Raw genomic sequence first — 20,694 nt, 5'->3', positions numbered from 1 at the left:
CTTTTCTGCCAGTGGCATGAACGGTGCAATGTTTAAAAAGTGTGTGTGTGTGTGTGTATATATATATATGTATGTATATATATATATATATACTGTATTTTTGTAATATTTTGGCTACCGAGAGTTAACATCCAGGTTGAGCTTAACAAGGGCTAAAACAAACTGACCTAGAAACTGATTTCATACATTCTAAGTGATGTTTGTTTTTTTAAATATATATATAGAGTTGTTTTCCATATTTCATTCGTAAATCCAGCCTGGAAGTTGTACTTTACGTTTGTCAGTAACCTTTTGGTTGCCTCCTGTAGCCCAAAACAAGGAATAAATAACAGATTTTATTTGAACTGATGCTTCAGTAGGTTTCCTTTTTTTATTGCCTCATCTTGTGACTCGGCTTCATTTATGAAAAACTCTGATTCTGATGTCGTTGACTTAATAACAGAAACACCTGTACCTATATCATCATGCATTTCAACAGATTGCTCTAATCTAAGTGATGACACAGTTATTTCAACACTTAAAAAAATATATATATATATAAAAAATAACAACAGTGATGGAAATTATGGTAGGATTTAAGAAGTGGTGGAAAACCGCTTTACTTCTTTCATACAAGAAATAGACCCAAGTCCTTTTCCTCCGCTGCCATATACTGCCCCCTTCAGGCCGCAGAGCGCCATGTCCAGGTGGAGGTATACAGAGAAGGTGGAGGACGCTGCTCACCTCCTTCAGGTAACAAGGTGTAACGAGGTCTAATTAGGGTCACATGCCCACAGGATGCTTGAATCAGCAGAGCAGATATTTGTAATGCAGTGAACAAAGTTCAAACCTTCCTGAAGCGTAAATACACACTCGCCTCAAGTTATGTGAAGAATCCAGAGACTGCGCAGCAGGAATGTGGTTGTTGACAGGAGGACAGTGAGTCTGTTGTGGGTGGCAGGGTGCAGCAGAGACGACGGAGGCACACCCCGAATCTGCTGAGAGACGGAAGTTCAGTGTCTCTGTTCATTATGCGTCTCTTTGAGGCATTTAGTGTCTCTCTGAGGTTGTTTAGTGTCTCTCTGAGGTTGTTTAGTGTCTCTTTGAGGATGTTTAGTGTCTCTTTGAGGTTGTTTAGTGTCTCTTTGAGGCATTTAGTGTCTCTTTGAGGTTGCTGTTTGTCTCTCTGAGGTTGTTTAGTGTCTCTTTGATGTCACTGTGTGTCTCTCTGAGGTTGTTTATTGTCTCTTTGAGGTCACTGTGTGTCTCTTTCAGGCATTTAGTGTCTCTTTGAGGTTGTTTAGTGTCTCTTTGAGGCATTTAGTGTCTCTTTGAGGTTGCTGTTTGTCTCTCTGAGGTTGTTTAGTGTCTCTCTGAGGTTGTTTAGTGTCTCTTTGATGTCACTGTGTGTCTCTCTGAGGTTGTTTAGTGTCTCTTTGAGGTCACTGTGTCTCTTTCAGGCATTTAGTGTCTCTTTGAGGTTGTTTAGTGTCTCTTTGAGGCATTTAGTGTCTCTTTGAGGTTGTTTAGTGTCTCTCTGAGGTTGTTTAGTGTCTCTTTGAGGTTGTTTAGTGTCTCTTTGAGAAATTTAGTGTCTCTTTGAGGCATTTAGTGTCTCTTTGAAGTCGCTGTTTGTCTCTTTGAGGTTGTTTGGTGTCTCTTTCAGGTTGTTTGCTTCCTTATTAAAGTCATTGTGCATCTCGTTGTTTTGTGTCCAAAACCAAGCATTAAGTTCTTCTTACTTTAGATAAGGCTTAGCTTACTTTGTTTAGTAACATTTGTTGTACGTTAGCCGTGTGTCATCAGACAGTAGTATGAATGGAAATATACACTGAAGGTCAGATATGCAGTATCTACAGTATTATAAATACAAATACACTATATTTCATATATATAAAGTATAAATACAAATACACTATATTTCATATATATAAAGTATAAATACAAATACACTATATTTCATATATATATAAAGTATAAATACAAATACACCGTGGGTGAAATATATACAGTACAGACAGTAGTGTAAATATAAATACATGAGAGGTAAAAAAGGAACAACAACACTGTCGTCCTCAGAGATGCTGATTTGAATGAGAACACCACTTCAAGCTATTTAATTTATCGGTCGCCAAACAGTCAGGAATAAGTTCACAGTATCCAGTAGAGCGAGAGAGAGAGAGAGACAGAGAGAGAGAGAGATAAGACTAGAGAGAGCGAGAGAGAGAGAGAGAGAGTCAGCTGGGGCGAGGTTCACGGCCACAGGGAGACAAACCAGTTTCAGTCTGGAGGGTGTGTACCTCACCTGACAGGCAATCAGACACACACACAGACACACACACACACACACACTTCATCACACTACCACCACCACCGCCTCGCGTCTCCTTCTCCCTCCACTCCCCGAGCTTCTCCCTCCTGAAGAAGATGCCTCTCCAGTCCACCCTGTCGGGCCGGGGCTCCGGCTCCAGCAAGGCCGTGGACACGCAGTCGGACGGGAGGACGTTCGACGAGCTGAGGCACGAATGCCTGAAGCAGGGGGTCCTGTTTGAGGACCCGGACTTCCCCGCCGTCGACTCCTCGCTGTACTACAGCCAGAGCGTCCCCGTCAACATTGAATGGAAGAGGCCAAAGGTACGTAGTGGGAGTTTGGGGGGCTGGAAGGAGCATCTGAGGACCAGAAAAGGGTCCAAAATGTCTGTTTATATTTCAGCCAATTTGTGTCTCAAATTCAGAAATGTTGAATGAGTGAATGAATGAAATGTGGTTCCCCTGATGTTATGTTATATGATGGGTCAGCACACGCTTTAATATACGAGTCCTTTCTTTGTGTGAAACCTGGTGCTATTTGCTCCGAAAGGTCTCCTAAGTGTAAGACTCTTAAGTGAGTTGACAGCGTTGCTCAGTAATTACTGATACGAGGGCAAAGTTTATTTGAATTTGTTATATTCCTTCGTAGCTGCAAAACCAGTTTAGCGAGAAAACAGTGTAAACAGGGCCGAGCGCATGGGCAGCGTCCTCCTCACGCTGAGCTCAGACTTTATCCCCACACGCCTCCCACGCTATCTGCAGACGCATAAAACACTCTGCGGAGGCCGGGCCTCTGATTTGGTTGTTTCTTAGGTCGTGGAAGCTTCTCCTTCACTTCACTGTGTGCCTTGTGGCTCCATTTCCAACATTTTCCACCTCCTGACATAACCTGATCTGAGTAAACTGTGGTTAAACTCGCCAATCACGTTTCACGATGACTACACATTTCTCAGCGGGGCGTCGCTGAGGAGTAAATGCTTCAGCTGGTGTGTTTTCACTCCCATTGGAATGTGAACACACCTATTTAAAAAGGCGCCCGTGTCACCTCTCAACGGTCACTTTTTTATTCAAATAAAACCAACCTGTTCCTTTTTTTTCGGTTTCTCTGCAGGAGATCTGCGAGAACCCGAAGTTCATCGTGGGCAACGCGAGCAGGACAGACATCTGCCAAGGACAGCTCGGTCGGTGCTCGAGCTGTTGTTTTTCTGTCCATTTCGAAATGCACGTGTTTCCCCCTCACTTACCCATGATGCACCTGTCCTTGTCGCCACAGGGGACTGCTGGCTCCTGGCAGCCATCGCATCCTTGACCCTCAAACAGGAAACCCTGGCGCGAGTCGTCCCCCACAACCAGGACTTTGACCGCAGATACGCCGGCATCTTTCACTTCCAGGTAGACCGCCGGCTGATTGGCTGCCGGCTCGTGAGGCGGACATGTTCTGACTCTTGAGCTCATTTTCAGACATTTCAGTCTCTAAACCACACTTTAACTTTGACAAAGACTCAAATAATCCAGACAGATTAATGCAGAATGTAGGTGAATAACTGCCTCTACATGTGGAGTGTGAGGAAGCACCTTTGATGGTCAAAACTCCCTTAATATAGTGAATTAACCCTCCATCCATTAGAGTTATCCCTTTGCATGGTTTAATGTTTTTAAATAAACTTTATAAAAACTATAGGTTTGCACACTGGAGCTCCTCCACAAATAAAAAAATATCCCAAATAGCAACACAGATTGTGTGATTATGTAAGCCTATATAAATAAATGAAAATATAAGCAATTATTAATTATTAATTACTTAAATTGCTCTGCTTAGTAAGCGTTTACTAAGCAGCAATTTAAGTAATTAAGAATTTGCACATACAATATACCTAAAATATAACATGTATTCGTGTTTTACTGAAACCAATTTTAGTCTGGAAATTAAATAAAACCTCAATGTATGCAAACTAGGCAGCATCTAGTAGTCAAAAAGGGCCCGAATTCTCTTTGAAAGTATGATTTTATTGTTTGTTTTTCTGTTACAGAGATGTTAAGGCTTAAAGAGTTTTAAAAGTATTTGTGGGGGAGGCATGTTTGCTTGATTGACAGGTGCCTCGGCCAATCACAATAGAACAGGAGGTGGTCTCAGCCAAAAAACGACAAAAAATCCACAAAATAGAAGGAAATTCTTCCACATGTCGTCTCTTTAGGGAAACTGAAGAAGTGTAACTAAGAAAAAAATAAAAAGTGTAATAATCTGAATGTAATAATCTGAATGTAATGACGAGTTTTGTCGCTCAGTTCTGGAACCACAACAAGTGGTTGGACGTTGTGGTGGACGACCGGCTGCCGACGGTGAGAGACAAACTCATCCTGCTTCACTCCGCCTCCAACAACGAGTTCTGGAGCGCCCTGCTGGAGAAAGCCTACGCCAAGTAAACACCTCAGCTCTTTTTTTTCTTCTTCTTCTTTCAACCCCTATCTGGTCTGTTCGGTTCTTTACAGGTCTGTGGAAGCATTAGGGTTCATCCTCTGGGGAGCACAAAAAGGCTCTCTGAAATTTCATTGGGCGAACATCAACTTGCTTTTGTCGCTTTGTCGTGAGAAGAAGTTTGTCTCGAGGGTGGACCTTGAGGAAAGGTCATAAGAGTGTGTGAATTAGGAAAGGGATCATCCTCTGGGGAGCACAAACACACCCAGCTAAGGTCATGATGTTAGAGTTTTAGCCGTGGCAGCATGAATAGCAATCAGACAGATTAAAAAGTACGTTCATGGTCTCCATGGACATCAATAAAGATTGGTCTCCATGGATGTCCTTGGACTTTAGTGACTTTGGTGATTTTGGTAAGGTAGATGCTGCTGTGGGGGTCACCAAAAGGATCAGGGTTCATCCCCTGGGGAACATGAGCATCCACAGCAAGGCCACCGGTCTTTAAACTTCTGAATCTTTTAAGTCTGGCCGTTGTTAGTTCCGTCTCAACCGCCGCGACGCGTCTCGTTTTATTCAGACTGCACGGCAGCTACGAGTCCCTGAAGGGCGGCAGCACCATGGAGGCCATGGAGGATTTCACCGGCGGCGTCGGTGAAAATTACGAGACCAAGAACGCTCCGGACAACCTGTTCGCGATCATGAACAAGGCCCTGGACAGAGGCTCCATGATGGGGTGCTCCATCGACGTAAAGACTTTTATTCATAACCCCTTAATTGCGGTCTCTTCCACGAGGTTCAGTAAGCACTGAACGTTAAACACCTCTCTGGGCGTTTGGTTTTTTTTTTCTCCAGATCACCAGCTCTGCAGAGTCTGAAGCCAAGACCTCCACCGGCCTGGTGAAGGGACACGCGTACTCCATCACCGGCATGGAGGAGGTGAGGCGATGTATTTATGAATCAATAGCAGCACTAATAGTGACGTTTAATTACTCAGCAGATCCATATCTGCAAACTCTCACACCAACAAGAAACTAATTGTTTGATGTTCAGTTGACGGTCCGAGGCCAGAAGGTCCAGCTGATCCGGATCAGGAACCCCTGGGGTCAGGTGGAGTGGAACGGCCCCTGGAGTGACGGGTGAGCATGAAGGACTATACCACTTTATCCTCACTCAGTTTGTGTCTTTCAATCTGCTTGGTTGGTAGAGGACATTGATAGTGGAGAGCCAATCGGACCAGAGGACGCTTTCTGTAGTTGTTTAAAGTCTTTATGTGGTTGTTTAACGTCTTTCTGTGGTTGTTTAACGTCTTTCTGTCATTGTTTAAAGTCTTTCTGTGGTTGTTTAAAGTCTTTCTGTGGTTGTTTAACGTCTTTCTGTGGTTGTTTAACGTCTTTCTGTCATTGTTTAAAGTCTTTCTGTGGTTGTTTAACGTCTTTCTGTGGTTGTTTAGAGTCTTTCTGTGGTTGTTTAAAGTCTTTCTGTGGTTGTTTAACGTCTTTCTGTAGTTGTTTAAAGTCTTTCTGTGGTTGTTTAAAGTCTTTCTGTGGTTGTTTAACGTCTTTCTGTGGTTGTTTAACGTCTTTCTGTCATTGTTTAAAGTCTTTCTGTGGTTGTTTAAAGTCTTTCTGTGGTTGTTTAACGTCTTTCTGTGGTTGTTTAACGTCTTTCTGTCATTGTTTAAAGTCTTTCTGTGGTTGTTTAACGTCTTTCTGTCATTGTTTAAAGTCTTTCTGTGGTTGTTTAACGTCTTTCTGTGGTTGTTTAGAGTCTTTCTGTAGTTGTTTAAAGTCTTTCTGTGGTTGTTTAACGTCTTTCTGTAGTTGTTTAACGTCTTTCTGTGGTTGTTTAACGTCTTTCTGTGGTTGTTTAAAGTCTTTCGGTGGTTGTTTAACGTCTTTCTGTCGTTGTTTAAAGTCTTTCTGTGGTTGTTTAACGTCTTTCTGTAGTTGTTTAAAGTCTTTCTGTCGTTGTTTAAAGTCTTTCTGTGGTTGTTTAAAGTCTTTCTGTAGTTGTTTAACATTGTTTAAAGTCTTTCTGTGGTTGTTTAACGTCTTTCTGTGGTTGTTTAACGTCTTTCTGTGGTTGTTTAACATCTTTCTGTAGTTGTTTAACGTCTTTCTGTCGTTGTTTAAAGTCTTTCTGTGGTTGTTTAAAGTCTTTCTGTGGTTGTTTAACGTCTTTCTGTGGTTGTTTAACATCTTTCTGTAGTTGTTTAACATTGTTTAAAGTCTTTCTGTGGTTGTTTAACGTCTTTCTGTGGTTGTTTAACGTCTTTCTGTGGTTGTTTAACATCTTTCTGTAGTTGTTTAACATTGTTTAACGTCTTTCTGTGGTTGTTTAACGTCTTTCTGTGGTTGTTTAACATCTTTCTGTGGTTGTTTAACGTCTTTCTGTGGCTGTTTAACATCTTTCTGTAGTTGTTTAACATTGTTTAACGTCTTTCTGTGGTTGTTTAACGTCTTTCTGTGGTTGTTTAACGTCTTTCTGTCGTTGTTTAACATCTTTCTGTGGTTGTTTAACGTCTTTCTGTGGCTGTTTAACATCTTTCTGTAGTTGTTTAACATTGTTTAAAGTCTTTCTGTGGTTGTTTAACGTCTTTCTGTCGTTGTTTAATGTCTTTCTGTGGTTGTTTAAAGTCTTTCTGTAGTTGTTTAAAGTCTTTCTGTCGTTGTTTAAAGTCTTTCTGTGGTTGTTTAACGTCTTTCTGTAGTTGTTTAAAGTCTTTCTGTCGTTGTTTAAAGTCTTTCTGTGGTTGTTTAACGTCTTTCTGTGGTTGTTTAAAGTCTTTCCGTGGTTGTTTAAAGTCTTTCTGTGGTTGTTTAACGTCTTTCTATCATTGTTTAACGTCTTTCTGTCATTGTTTAAAGTCTTTCTGTAGTTGTTTAACGTCTTTCTGTAGGTGTTTAACGTCTTTAACGTTTATTCTGTAGTTGTTTAACGTTGTTTAACATCTTTCTGTGGTTGTTTAACGTCTTTCTGTGGTTGTTTAACATCTTTCTGTCATTGTTTAAAGTCTTTCTGTAGTTGTTTAAAGTCTTTCTGTAGTTGTTTAATGTCTTTTTGTGGTTGTTTAAAGGCTTTCTGTGGTTGTTTAACATCTTTCTGTCATTGTTTAAAGTCTTTCTGTAGTTGTTTAAAGTCTTTCTGTGGTTGTTTAACGTCTTTCTGTCGTTGTTTAATGTCTTTCTGTGGTTGTTTAAAGTCTTTCTGTAGTTGTTTAAAGTCTTTCTGTCGTTGTTTAAAGTCTTTCTGTGGTTGTTTAACGTCTTTCTGTAGTTGTTTAAAGTCTTTCTGTCGTTGTTTAAAGTCTTTCTGTGGTTGTTTAACGTCTTTCTGTGGTTGTTTAAAGTCTTTCCGTGGTTGTTTAAAGTCTTTCTGTGGTTGTTTAACGTCTTTCTATCATTGTTTAACGTCTTTCTGTCATTGTTTAAAGTCTTTCTGTAGTTGTTTAACGTCTTTCTGTAGGTGTTTAACGTCTTTAACGTTTATTCTGTAGTTGTTTAACGTTGTTTAACATCTTTCTGTGGTTGTTTAACGTCTTTCTGTGGTTGTTTAACATCTTTCTGTCATTGTTTAAAGTCTTTCTGTAGTTGTTTAAAGTCTTTCTGTAGTTGTTTAATGTCTTTTTGTGGTTGTTTAAAGGCTTTCTGTGGTTGTTTAACATCTTTCTGTCATTGTTTAAAGTCTTTCTGTAGTTGTTTAAAGTCTTTCTGTGGTTGTTTAACGTCTTTCTGTGGTTGTTTAACGTCTCTGTGGTAATTTTGCATCTCTCTGTAGTCTTTTGTGTCATCATCATTTAACAACAGAGACGTGGTCACAAGTCGTAAAAAAACCATCTGTATTAGTATTATAATACCAATAAGATAATTAGTGTATTGTCTCATAACTTAAGATGAGAGAGTAAAATGACCAATTCTGCATATTTGACCAAAACATAACCTCATCATATTTCTCTTTGTCCTTCATCGCACCACCAAAATGAGTTTTCCTCGTTAAATCTCATGCTTCCATGATGGAAAACAAATAAAGTATGTTGTTGTTTGTGGAGAGTATTCTCCTTCCTCTGATTTGTGCACGTTAAGGTTGTAACCGACTGTTTTTCGTCTGTTTTCAGGTCCAGAGAGTGGAACTACGTCGACCAAGCTGAAAAGGATCGCATCTTGAAGAAATCCGACGACGGTGAATTCTGGTGAGTTTGAGTCCAAAATAAAGACAAAGAAATATATTTAACTGTACACAACTTTGTCTTTGCGTTAGGTTTGTACATTAAACACGTGTGCAGCCGGTAGTCACTGTAAAAAGGGTCAGAAATATAATAATCCCACACTTTTCATGCAAAAAGCCACAAGAAGAGTTTTAGCATTAAGTAAGATTGCAGTAAGATTTTATATCTATTACATTTCATATATTTTTCTAATTGACTCACATTGACTCCAAACTTCAGAAAGCAATGCACACATTAAAATAAGATATTTTCATTATTGTACTTTAAAAAAACTAAACTTTATAATCCAACTCTTTGGCACAAATGTGATTTAAGATGAACATATTGTGTATTTTTTTTTAAAAACGACTCCAGGATGGAGTTCAGCGACTTCAAGAAGAACTACGACAAGGTGGAGATCTGCAACATGACCCCGGACGACCTGACCGACAGCACCAAGCGCCACTGGGAGGTCAACATGTTCGAGGGGAACTGGATCCGCGGCTCCACCGCCGGAGGCTGCAGGAACTTCATCGGTGAGACCGCCTGACCTGTCAATCACCTGAGAGCTGTCAATCACCCGAGAAGGAAGCCGAGAGCAATTATCCTCCACTCGACCGCAGAATGAACACGTCCGGTTTACTGGCAACAGGTTAAAATGATGGAATTAATTTAAAATGTATTATTATTTACGTCTACGTCTTCAACCCCCGCAGACACGTTTTGGACCAACCCGCAGTTCAAGCTGCAGCTGGAGGACGCCGACGACGACGACGACGTGTGCAGCGTGGTGATCGCTCTGATGCAGAAGAACAGACGGAAGCTGAGGAAGGAAGGCATGGACATGGAGACCATCGGCTTCGCAGTGTACGAGGTCAGCGCACGAAACGACAGATTCCTGCTGGGAATAAAGGAAACATGGTTTAATATGCAAAATATGGTTTAGTATAAGAAACATGGTTTAATATGCGAAATATGGTTTAGTATAAGAAACATGGTTTAATATGCGAAACACGGTTTAATATGCAAAATATGGTTTAGTATAAGAAACATGGTTTAATATGCGAAATATGGTTTAGTATAAGAAACATGGTTTAATATGCGAAATATGGTTTAGTATAAGAAACACGGTTTATATATGAAACATGGTTTAATATGCGAAATATGGTTTAGTATAAGAAACATGGTTTAATATGCGAAATATGGTTTAATATGCGAAACACGGTTTAATATGCGAAATATGGTTTAATAAAAGAAACACGGTTTATATATGAAACATGGTTTAATATGCGAAATATGGTTTAGTATAAGAAACATGGTTTAATATGCGAAATATGGTTTAGTATAAGAAACACGGTTTAATATGCGAAACATGGTTTAATAAAAGAAAAACGGTTTATATATGAAACATGGTTTAATATGCGAAATATGGTTTAGTATAAGAAACATGGTTTAATATGCGAAACACGGTTTAATATGCGAAATATGGTTTAATAAAAGAAACACGGTTTATATATGAAACATGGTTTAATATGCGAAACATGGTTTAGTATAAGAAACATGGTTTAATATGCGAAATATGGTTTAATAAAAGAAACACGGTTTATATATGAAACACGGTTTAATATGCGAAACATGGTTTAATATGCGAAACATGGTTTAATAAAAGAAACACTGTTTATATATGAAACACGGTTTAATAAAAGAAACACTGTTTATATATGAAACATGGTTTAATATGCGAAACATGGTTTAGTATAAGAAACATGGTTTAATATGCGAAATATGGTTTAATAAAAGAAACACGGTTTATATATGAAACACGGTTTAATATGCGAAACATGGTTTAATATGCGAAATATGGTTTAGTATAAGAAACACGGTTTAATATGCGAAACATGGTTTAATATGCGAAACATGGTTTAATATGCGAAATATGGTTTAATAAAAGAAACACGGTTTATATAAGAAACATGGTTTAATATGCGAAACATGGTTTAGTATAAGAAACATGGTTTAATATGCGAAATATGGTTTAGTATAAGAAACATGGTTTAATATGCGAAACATGGTTTAATAAAAGAAACACGGTTTATATATGAAACACGGTTTAATATGCGAAACATGGTTTAATATGCGAAATATGGTTTAGTATAAGAAACACGGTTTAATATGCGAAACATGGTTTAATATGCGAAACATGGTTTAATATGCGAAATATGGTTTAATAAAAAAAACACTGTTTATATATGAAACATGGTTTAATATGCGAAACACGGTTTAATATGCGAAATATGGTTTAGTATAAGAAACATGGTTTAATATGCGAAATATGGTTTAATAAAAGAAACACGGTTTAATATGCGAAATATGGTTTAATAAAAGAAACATGGTTTAATATGCGAAACACGGTTTAATAAAAGAAACACGGTTTAATAAAAGAAACACGGTTTAATAAAAGAAACACTGTTTATATATGAAACACGGTTTAATATGCGAAATATGATTTAATAAAAGAAACACGGTTTAAATATGAGACATGGTTTAATATGCGAAACAGTTTAATATGCGAAACATGGTTTAATATGCGAAACAGTTTAATATGCGAAACACGGTTTAATATCTACAGCGCGTCGACTCATCAGAACAAACTTTGGGTTAAGATGTTGTCTTTATTTAAATTACTTTAAGTGCACTTAAACTGAGAAACTTCAAAGATAGGACATTAAAAGGTGTTTGGATGCATATTAAGTGCACATTAAGTGAATGAGTATATTTATGTGCTTATTAGTATAATTAGAAACAATTAAATATCTGAGGTTAATTTCAGGGAGGTTAATTTCTCATCATATATTTAATATTACTAATACAGAAATGCTGCATAACAACATCTATATGTACGTTTCATTGTAATTGTTTAGTTAGTTAGTCAAGGTATAAAAAATAAATTTCAGTTGGAAAATTATTATTGGTTATGGATCATGCTAGAGAAAAAAGTATATTGAGCAATAAATAGCTATATATATATATATATATATATATATATATATATATATATATATATATATATATATATATGTGTATATTTCATGTTTTAAATAACCTCTCGTCTCGGCTCGCTCAGGCTCCAGAGGACGAGGACCAGCTGGGAAAAGATTTCTTCCGCTACAACGCGTCCAAAGCGCGCAGCAGGACGTACATCAACGTGCGCGAGATATCGGAGCGCTTCACTCTGCCTCCGGGGAACTACCTGCTGGTGCCCACCACCTTCCAGCCCCATCACGAGGCCGACTTCATCATCCGGGTCTTCTCCGAGAAGAAGACCGCCGCCATGTGAGTGAAGAAGAGGCCAAGAAAAGGGAACGGAATTTTAAGAATGTAGTCAAAAGTCCTTTTTGTTCACATTGTATCTTCAATTTTAAAATAATTATTGTAAAATCAAATGCACAAAATGCACACAACATTTTTTAAATAAAGTCACCCCCCCAAAATAAAAAAAGAAGTCAAAATTCAGAACAGAATTTTAAGAATATAGTCCAGTCATTTTTTTTTACATTATCTTAAATCTATTTATTTAAAAAAAAATTGTAGATCAAATGCACAAAAAAATAAAATAAAGAAAAAATTAAATGCACAAAAAGTGCAAAAAAATAAAATTATTCCCCCAAATAAAAAGAAAAATTGTCAATAATCACCAGAATGGAATTTTAAGAATGTAGTCAAAAGTCCTTTTTGTTTACATTGTATCTTAAATATATTTATTTTTTTGTAAATTAAATGCACAAAAAATCAAACGCACAAAAATCAAATGCACAAGGACTTAAATGCACAAAAAAAAATATATAGTCAATATTCCCAAGAAGGAATTTTAAGAATATAGTCCAAAGTCATTTTGTTTACATTGTATCTTAAAATATATATTTAAAAATTTAGATATTTTTAAATTCTTTTTAAATAAAATGCCCCAAAAAAATAAAATGCACAGAAAGATTCAAATCAAATCAAATCATTCCCCACATTTGTTTCATCTGTTTGGGTTTAATTAACCATATTTTCAGTGGTTTCTTCATCTGAGAAGAATCTAATTCAGAATAACTGTTAAAAAAAACACAACAACAAAAAAAAGGTCAAAACACTGAATCACAGCTCTTGCTTCTGTCTCCGCAGCGAGATGGGAAGCAACGTCGACGCCGACATCCCAGATGTGAGTATAGATCGGGAGCTGACGATCAATAACCCCGTCGACTCAATCGATCGACCCGTTTGAACTTGCGTTGTTTCCACCAGCCGCCGCCGCCCTCCGCTCCGGAGGACGAGACGGACGAGGAGAAAGGCCTGAGGAGGCTGTTCGAGCAGCTCGCCGGCGCGGTAAGGAAACAGCAGACGGAAGGTCAGAGGTCAAAGGTCACGTGACCTCAGAGGTCACCCATGAATTTGCTATAATAATGTGACATTAGGACGCGACGATAAGAGACTTTCTTGACACTTTTTAAGACCCATTTTCCAGCTTTTTGGGCAACATTTGCCATAAAAGTAATTTACTTTAAAAAAATACAGAATAACTCCCGTTTTCTGTTTTTTACTACTTTGGTGTAGCACTAAATGTATTTTTATGGCTCAGGGCTGCGTGTGCAACATTGTGGAGGCGGGGCACCTTAAACATTGTTGGCGTTGTTAAATTTGTCTTTGGTGGAGACCAAAAACGGAGCAAAAAGAGACAGAATACTGAACTAATTAACGTCTGTTGGTTGTATAATTATTAAGTAGCTGGTTGCTAATGTGTAACTAGGCATGTTTGTCTTCCAGCTTGTTGAGGAGTTATTCTGCCTATAAGAGCTTCAATAATGCAGCTTTAATATTGTACAACAACGGGGATTTGAATTCTTGAGACTTTACGGATAAACACTGTAAACTGTTAACTTGTGTTAACTTCCCCCCCCGCTGTGTCTGCAGGACCAGGCCATCTCTGTCAGGGAACTGCAGCAGATGCTGAACGGCGTCCTCAGCAGACGTGAGTGAAGCTTCTCCGACGGCTTTTTGTCAATTAGTTCCTTTTACTTTCATTTCTTTCTATTTATTTTTTGCTTTAATAAAACTAGACATTGTTCCATTTTGAGAAGCCACGAGACAAATATACTGGAAACTATACTGATACTGCAAATCAGCACCTTTTTAATGTTAAGTTATGTACCTTTAATCTTACTTTAGGCACCTTTTAATGTTACTTTATGTAACTTTAATCTTACTTTAAGCAACTTTAATCTTACTTTAGGCATCTTTAATCTTACTTTATGCACCTTTAACCTTACTTTGTGCAACTTTAACCTTACTTTAACTTTTATCTTACTTTATGCACCTTTAATCTTACTCTATGCAACTTTAACCTTACTTTAACTTTAATCTTACTTTATGCACCTTTAACCTTACTTTGTGCAACTTTAACCTTACTTTAACTTTAATCTTACTTTATGCACCTTTAATCTTACTTTGTGCAACTTTAACCTTACTTTATGCAACTTTTATCTTACTTTATGCACCTTTAACCTTACTTTGTGCAACTTTAACCTTACTTTAACTTTTATCTTACTTTATGCACCTTTAACGTTACTTGTGCAACACGTTTTCTTTACATTTGTGTCCATGTTTTACCACTTTGATGCAAATCAAAAAAAATATATATATATAACTGTCCCACTTCTTTTTTTTTTTTTTTAAATCTGTTTTTCTGCTTCCAGGAAAAGAGATCAAATTCGACGGCCTGAGTCTGAGCACCTGCCATAGCATCATCAACCTGATGGACGTATCCTTCCACTCATTTATTAACATTAATACAATATTTACAAACAACACGGCTCTTTTTGCGAAGTGTTTTTCCTTCACAGTGAACCAGGTGGACAACACGGGGAAGCTGGAGTTCCAAGAGTTCAAGGTCTTCTGGGAAAAGATGAAGAAGTGGATCGTACGTGTTGATTTATGTTTAAAACCGTGAATCAGAAGTCCTCAGATCATTTATGACAACAATAAATACCAAATACACAAACAAAGAAATGCTCTACAAGTTAAGACGTATACGAGTAAAAGCCCTGTTTCACAAGTATGAGCATTAAAGTATACTTAAAGTACCAAAACTAAAAGTACTCGCTATGCAGAATGGCACATTTTGGAAATAATATTTACAGTATTATTTTACTGGATTATAATATTAATAATTACTTAAAATAAAAAGGTGGAGCTCATTTTAAAGTATTAATACATATTTCTTTAATATATTGCTTTAGTTACTGCCGAGTTGTAATTTCGTAACATATTAGTTTATTATTATTTATTTTCTAAATCGGTGAAGTAACTAACGAATGTAAAAGGAGTAACACTCACAATTAGTCCTGATGAGCTGTAGTGAAGTAGAAGTATAAAGTAGAATACAATGGATCAAAGTACAAGTACCTCATAATTGTACTTAAGTAAAGTACTTGAGTAATTGTACTCAGTTATTTTTCCTTTAAATCAGCTCCGCTGGTGCAGTTTTTGGTTGTTTTTTTTTTGCAGTTCTTTGTGCTTCCGGCTGTTTAAAATCTGAGCTGCTGTCGTTCCAGATGCTCTTCTTGTCCTTCGACACCGACCGCTCGGGGAAGATGTCGTCCTACGAGCTCCGCATCGCTCTCAAAGCCGCAGGTGAGAGTGAAGGACGTTTAAAAACAAAAAAAACAATGGAAAACATTCATTCGACACTTACAATTTCATGGCTTTTGTCGTGGTCATCCTCACTGGAGTTACCTCCGTTGCCATGGAGACTCCTTCCGTGAGGCGCAGTTGAAAGCGCTGTAAAAAAAGTCAGTGAGGGGGTGTTGAGTTACAGAAGTGAAATATAACTTTATTGAATACAATATGTTGTACACTCAAAATAGCACATGATAGAATACTTTAATATTTAAATGACACGGTTTTTAATACAATTTAAATGTCACTATATCTTTGCATGCTCATTAACAATCCATGTGTCATTTTCCAATGTGTTATATATTAAATTATATATCTCAGTGTCTCTATATATGGTTAGTTTTGCAGGATTTTCTCACGATCGCTAAGCGGTAAAATGTGCTTTTATTATTGTTTTCATTTAAAATAGAGGTATTTGATCCAGAGGCAGTATTAGTGGAAGTAAAATGTGTGTTACAACGTATAGTGGCGGTAGCAGCGAAAAGCGCCGCAGCCAATAAACGTGATATTGGTCGGTTTGTGTGAACGAGGCATCGTTTGTTTGAATAATGCATTGTTTGTTTGTGTGAATGATGCATCGTTTGTTTGTTTGAATAATTCATTGTTTGTTTGTGTCAATGATGCATTGTTTGTTTGAATAATGCATTGTTTGTTTGTGTGAATAATGCATTGTTTGTTTGTGTGAATGATGCATCGTTTGTTTGTTTGAATAATTCATTGTTTGTTTGTGTCAATGATGCATTGTTTGTTTGAATAATGCATCGTTTGTTTGTGTGAATGATGCATCGTTTGTTTGAATGATGCATCGTTTGTTTGTGTGAATGATGCATCGTTTGTTTGTGTCAATAATGCATTGTTTGTTTGTGTGAATGATGCATCGTTTGTTTGTTTGAATAATTCATTGTTTGTTTGTGTCAATGATGCATTGTTTGTTTGAATAATGCATTGTTTGTTTGTGTGAATAATGCATTGTTTGTTTGTGTCAATGATGCATCGTTTGTTTGTGTGAATGATGCATCGTTTGTTTGTTTGAATAATTCATTGTTTGTTTGTGTCAATGATGCATCGTTTGTTTGTGTGAATGATGCATCGTTTGTTTGTGTGAATGATGCATTGTTTGTTTGTTTGAATAATTCATTGTTTGTTTGTGTCAATGATGCATCGTTTGTTTGTGTGAATGATGCATCGTTTGTTTGTGTGAATGATGCATCGTTTGTTTGAATGATGCATCGTTTGTTTGTGTGAATGATGCATCGTTTGTTTGAATGATGCATCGTTTGTTTGTGTGAATGATGCATCGTTTGTTTGTGTCAATAATGCATTGTTTGTTTGTGTGAATGATGCATCGTTTGTTTGTGTGAATGATGCATCGTTTGTTTGTTTGAATAATTCATTGTTTGTTTGTGTCAATGATGCATTGTTTGTTTGAATAATGCATTGTTTGTTTGTGTGAATAATGCATTGTTTGTTTGTGTCAATGATGCATCGTTTGTTTGTGTGAATGATGCATCGTTTGTTTGTGTGAATGATGCATCGTTTGTTTGAATGATGCATCGTTTGTTTGTGTGAATGATGCATCGTTTGTTTGTGTCAATAATGCATTGTTTGTTTGTGTGAATGATGCATCGTTTGTTTGAATGATGCATCGTTTGTTTGTGTGAATGATGCATCGTTTGTTTGTGTGAATAATGCATTGTTTGTTTGTGTCAATGATGCATCGTTTGTTTGTGTGAATAATGCATCGTTTGTTTGTGTGAATAATGCATCGTTTGTTTGAATAATGCATCGTTTGTTTGTGTGAATGATGCATCGTTTGTTTGTGTCAATAATGCATTGTTTGTTTGTGTGAATGATGCATCGTTTGTGTGAACGAGGCATCGTTTGTTTGTGTGAATGATGCATCGTTTGTTTGTGTCAATGATGCATCGTTTGTTTGTGTGAATGATGCATCGTTTGTTTGTGTCAATGATGCATCGTTTGTTTGAATAATGCATCGTTTGTTTGTGTGAATGATGCATCGTTTGTTTGTGTGAATGATGCATCGTTTGTGTGAATAATGCATCGTTTGTTTGTGTCAATGATGCATCGTTTGTTTGAATAATGCATCGTTTGTTTGTGTGAATGATGCATCGTTTGTTTGTGTGAATGATGCATCGTTTGTGTGAATAATGCATCGTTTGTTTGTGTCAATGATGCATCGTTTGTTTGAATAATGCATCGTTTGTTTGTGTGAATGATGCATCGTTTGTTTGTGTGAATGATGCATCGTTTGTGTGAATAATGCATCGTTTGTTTGTGTGAATGATGCATTGTTTGTTTGTGTGAATGATGCATCGTTTGTGTACCCCTTTGTTCCCTGAAGGCATGCAGCTGAACAACCAGCTCCTGCAGCTGATCGGTTTGAGGTTCGCCGACGACAACTACGACATCGACTTCGACGACTACCTCACCTGCATCGTCCGCCTGGAGAACATGTTCAGTACGTCGATGACTCAGAATGATCAGCGAGTTAAAGTTTTCTCTTTGAGACATTGAATTTAAAATATTTTAATACATCGTTAAGATAATCCTGGATCGAGGCGAGAATTCAGGCGTTGCAAACAACTACAGATTGATAGTGAAGAGTACAACAATTATTTATAATAAGACACTTATCAAATAAAAGTTGAGCAATTAAACTCCAATTAAAATGCCCAGTTTATTTATAAGAAGAATAAAGTTAACGATGACTAAACCAATAATGAACGCCTCAAAATGATGTTTTGTGTATGTTTAAGATCTACTACATTTAATTGAATTTAATTAATTGTTTAATAAATTGTTAAGATTAGATTCAGGTGTTACAGCAACACAAGGACAAAAATAAATAATAAATGGCCAATAAATAATTATTTAATAAATAAAAACAGAGTAATTAAACTCGTATTGTAAATGTTCGGTACATTTAAAAGAAGAAATAAAATCCTCACAATAACCAAACCAATAATTAATGCCTCAAAATGCTCACAAATATTTATTGGTGTTAGTTTGTGTTTATTTAAGAAGCTCCACGTTGAATCAAATACTGGAATTGTTAACATAAAAATAATTATTTATTGTTTTCCAGAGGAGAGATTCAGGTGTTGCAGCAGCACGAGGACACAAAAACTAAATAAAACAATTAGACGTAAATATCAAATAAACACAGAATCTACACTCGTATTATATTCAGTGTGCATAAAAGAAGAAGGAAGTTGAATTAAAACAATAACAATAACAATAACCACATGAATGCCCTTTTAAACTTTGAGCTGACTGAAACTCTTCCTCTGAACCAGGAGCCTTCCAGGTTCTGGACCAATCCCAGCGAGGCCGAGTGAACATGAACATCCTGCAGGTGAGAACCAGCTCCGTGGAACCCGGCGCACCTTTAATCTATGCAAACACTACGGGAGAGGGGGGCGCTTGTTTTACCCAACCTGGTCCACCGGCCGGTTGGAAGTTATCCTGCGAAAGTCTTTGAATTTTAGATATTAGTAAAACTTATTAATTATATTTTCTGTCCCCCCCCTCACAGTTCCTGATGCTGTCGATGAACGTGTGAGGATCCACCAGAAGAGCAAACCGGGGGTTACCAAATATGTTCTCATTCATGCCTTTAAACTCACAGCATATATATATATATTTTTGTTTTCTTTGGACTTAATGTGAGATCCAAGATGTTGGAACGTTGGGATCATTTGTTAGAATTTTTTCTGACTTGTGCTTTTTTTTTGTGGACAAAACATTTGTTTTATTTGCTTTATCTGCATGAATGGAAATAAACTTTTAATAAAACGTCTGGTTCTGGACCGATATCGCTTAATTTTTGTGAATAAATAAACACGGTTTGTCTTTATAAAAACAACAACTGTGAATAAATATACACGGTTTGTCTTTATAAAAACAACTGTGAATAAATAAACACGGGTTCTCTTTATAAAAACAACTGTGAATAAATAAACACGGTTTGTCTTTATAAAAACAACAACTGTGAATAAATAAACACGGTTTGTCTTTATAGAAACAACAACTGTGAATAAATAAACACGGTTTGTCTTTATAAAAACAACAACTGTGAATAAATAAACACGGTTTGTGAATCCAACACATTAAAACCAGGATGTGAAGGTCAAAGTGTTATTTATGATCCTTCATTTGCTTTTTAAGTTGATTCTGAGCGACTTTAATGGATTGTTATTTTAATTGAATCAGAAATGTTTGCATGATGATAGCGGAAGAAGGGCTCAGGTTGTTTAGTAGTAAAGTAAAGTAAATACTAAATAAGAAAGTACAAGCAGCAAAATGTATTTAAAAGTGCTAAAAGTACTTGTATATGCAGAATGGCTGATTACTGAATAATATATATGATATTACTGAATTCACTTCAATCTCTTTAATGTCGGAGACGGTAAATTCGACTAACTATGAGCACTTTAGTTTAATCTATAATAATACATTATAATTTATTTATATTTGTTGTATTAATAAACTTAATCTGCAAAGTAATCAAATCAAATAAATGTAGTAGAGTAAAAAATACAAAATATTCCCACAGTATCAATATAAATTAGCATTAAAATTGACTCAAAGTAAATGTCCGTAGTTACTTCCACCAATGTTGTCAATGAACACATGAAGTGTGTAGGAGGTTGTAGAGTGGGTGGAGGTATAAAAGAAAAGAATGTGGATAAAACTGGAACAACAGGAAACCTTTTCACAGCCACCGATGTGAGAGATGTAAACACAACCGGAGTTATGGACGCTGGAGATGCTTTTGGGTTTCAGCCCAGAAGGTGTGGAGGCTGATCACTGAAGGCACCGACTGACTGCTTTAACAAAAGCTCAGGTTAAAGAATGTGTGGTGACACACACACACACACACATATACACGCACACGCACGCGCACACACACAGAGAGAGCACTAAACGTGGATTCATCCGCCCCTGAAAATAGTCCCCAAACAGTTGCTCTAGTTCCTCCTGTATTGCAAGATAAAAAAACATTTTAGAAATTTGTCTAGACCTTTAAATATATATATATATTTGT

The 20,694-nt window shown here is 36.9% G+C and overlaps 2 protein-coding genes across 3 annotated transcripts in view; both read left to right on the top strand.

Annotated features, from left to right (window-relative positions):
* LOC117732666 (E3 ubiquitin-protein ligase TRIM21-like) overlaps positions 1 to 20,694 on the top strand; it is a 703,346-nt gene that overhangs the window by 47,433 nt on the left and 635,219 nt on the right. The window lies entirely within an intron of this gene.
* On the top strand, positions 2,281 to 19,286 carry capn9 (calpain 9). The gene is made up of 20 exons (XM_034535639.1): positions 2,281 to 2,613; positions 3,401 to 3,470; positions 3,563 to 3,681; positions 4,576 to 4,709; positions 5,283 to 5,451; positions 5,558 to 5,641; positions 5,756 to 5,841; positions 8,820 to 8,894; positions 9,285 to 9,445; positions 9,626 to 9,783; positions 12,034 to 12,242; positions 13,077 to 13,113; positions 13,197 to 13,277; positions 13,863 to 13,920; positions 14,645 to 14,709; positions 14,800 to 14,868; positions 15,503 to 15,581; positions 17,989 to 18,105; positions 18,944 to 19,002; positions 19,183 to 19,286. Exons 1-20 carry the CDS (start codon positions 2,407 to 2,409, stop codon positions 19,207 to 19,209), a joined length of 2,064 nt encoding a protein of 687 aa, XP_034391530.1. The 5' UTR covers positions 2,281 to 2,406; the 3' UTR covers positions 19,210 to 19,286.

The sequence above is a fragment of the Cyclopterus lumpus genome, chromosome 1, assembly GCF_009769545.1.
Source record: "Cyclopterus lumpus isolate fCycLum1 chromosome 1, fCycLum1.pri, whole genome shotgun sequence".
Lineage (NCBI taxonomy): Eukaryota > Metazoa > Chordata > Actinopteri > Perciformes > Cyclopteridae > Cyclopterus > Cyclopterus lumpus.
This window is presented reverse-complemented; position numbering and strand designations above follow the sequence as displayed.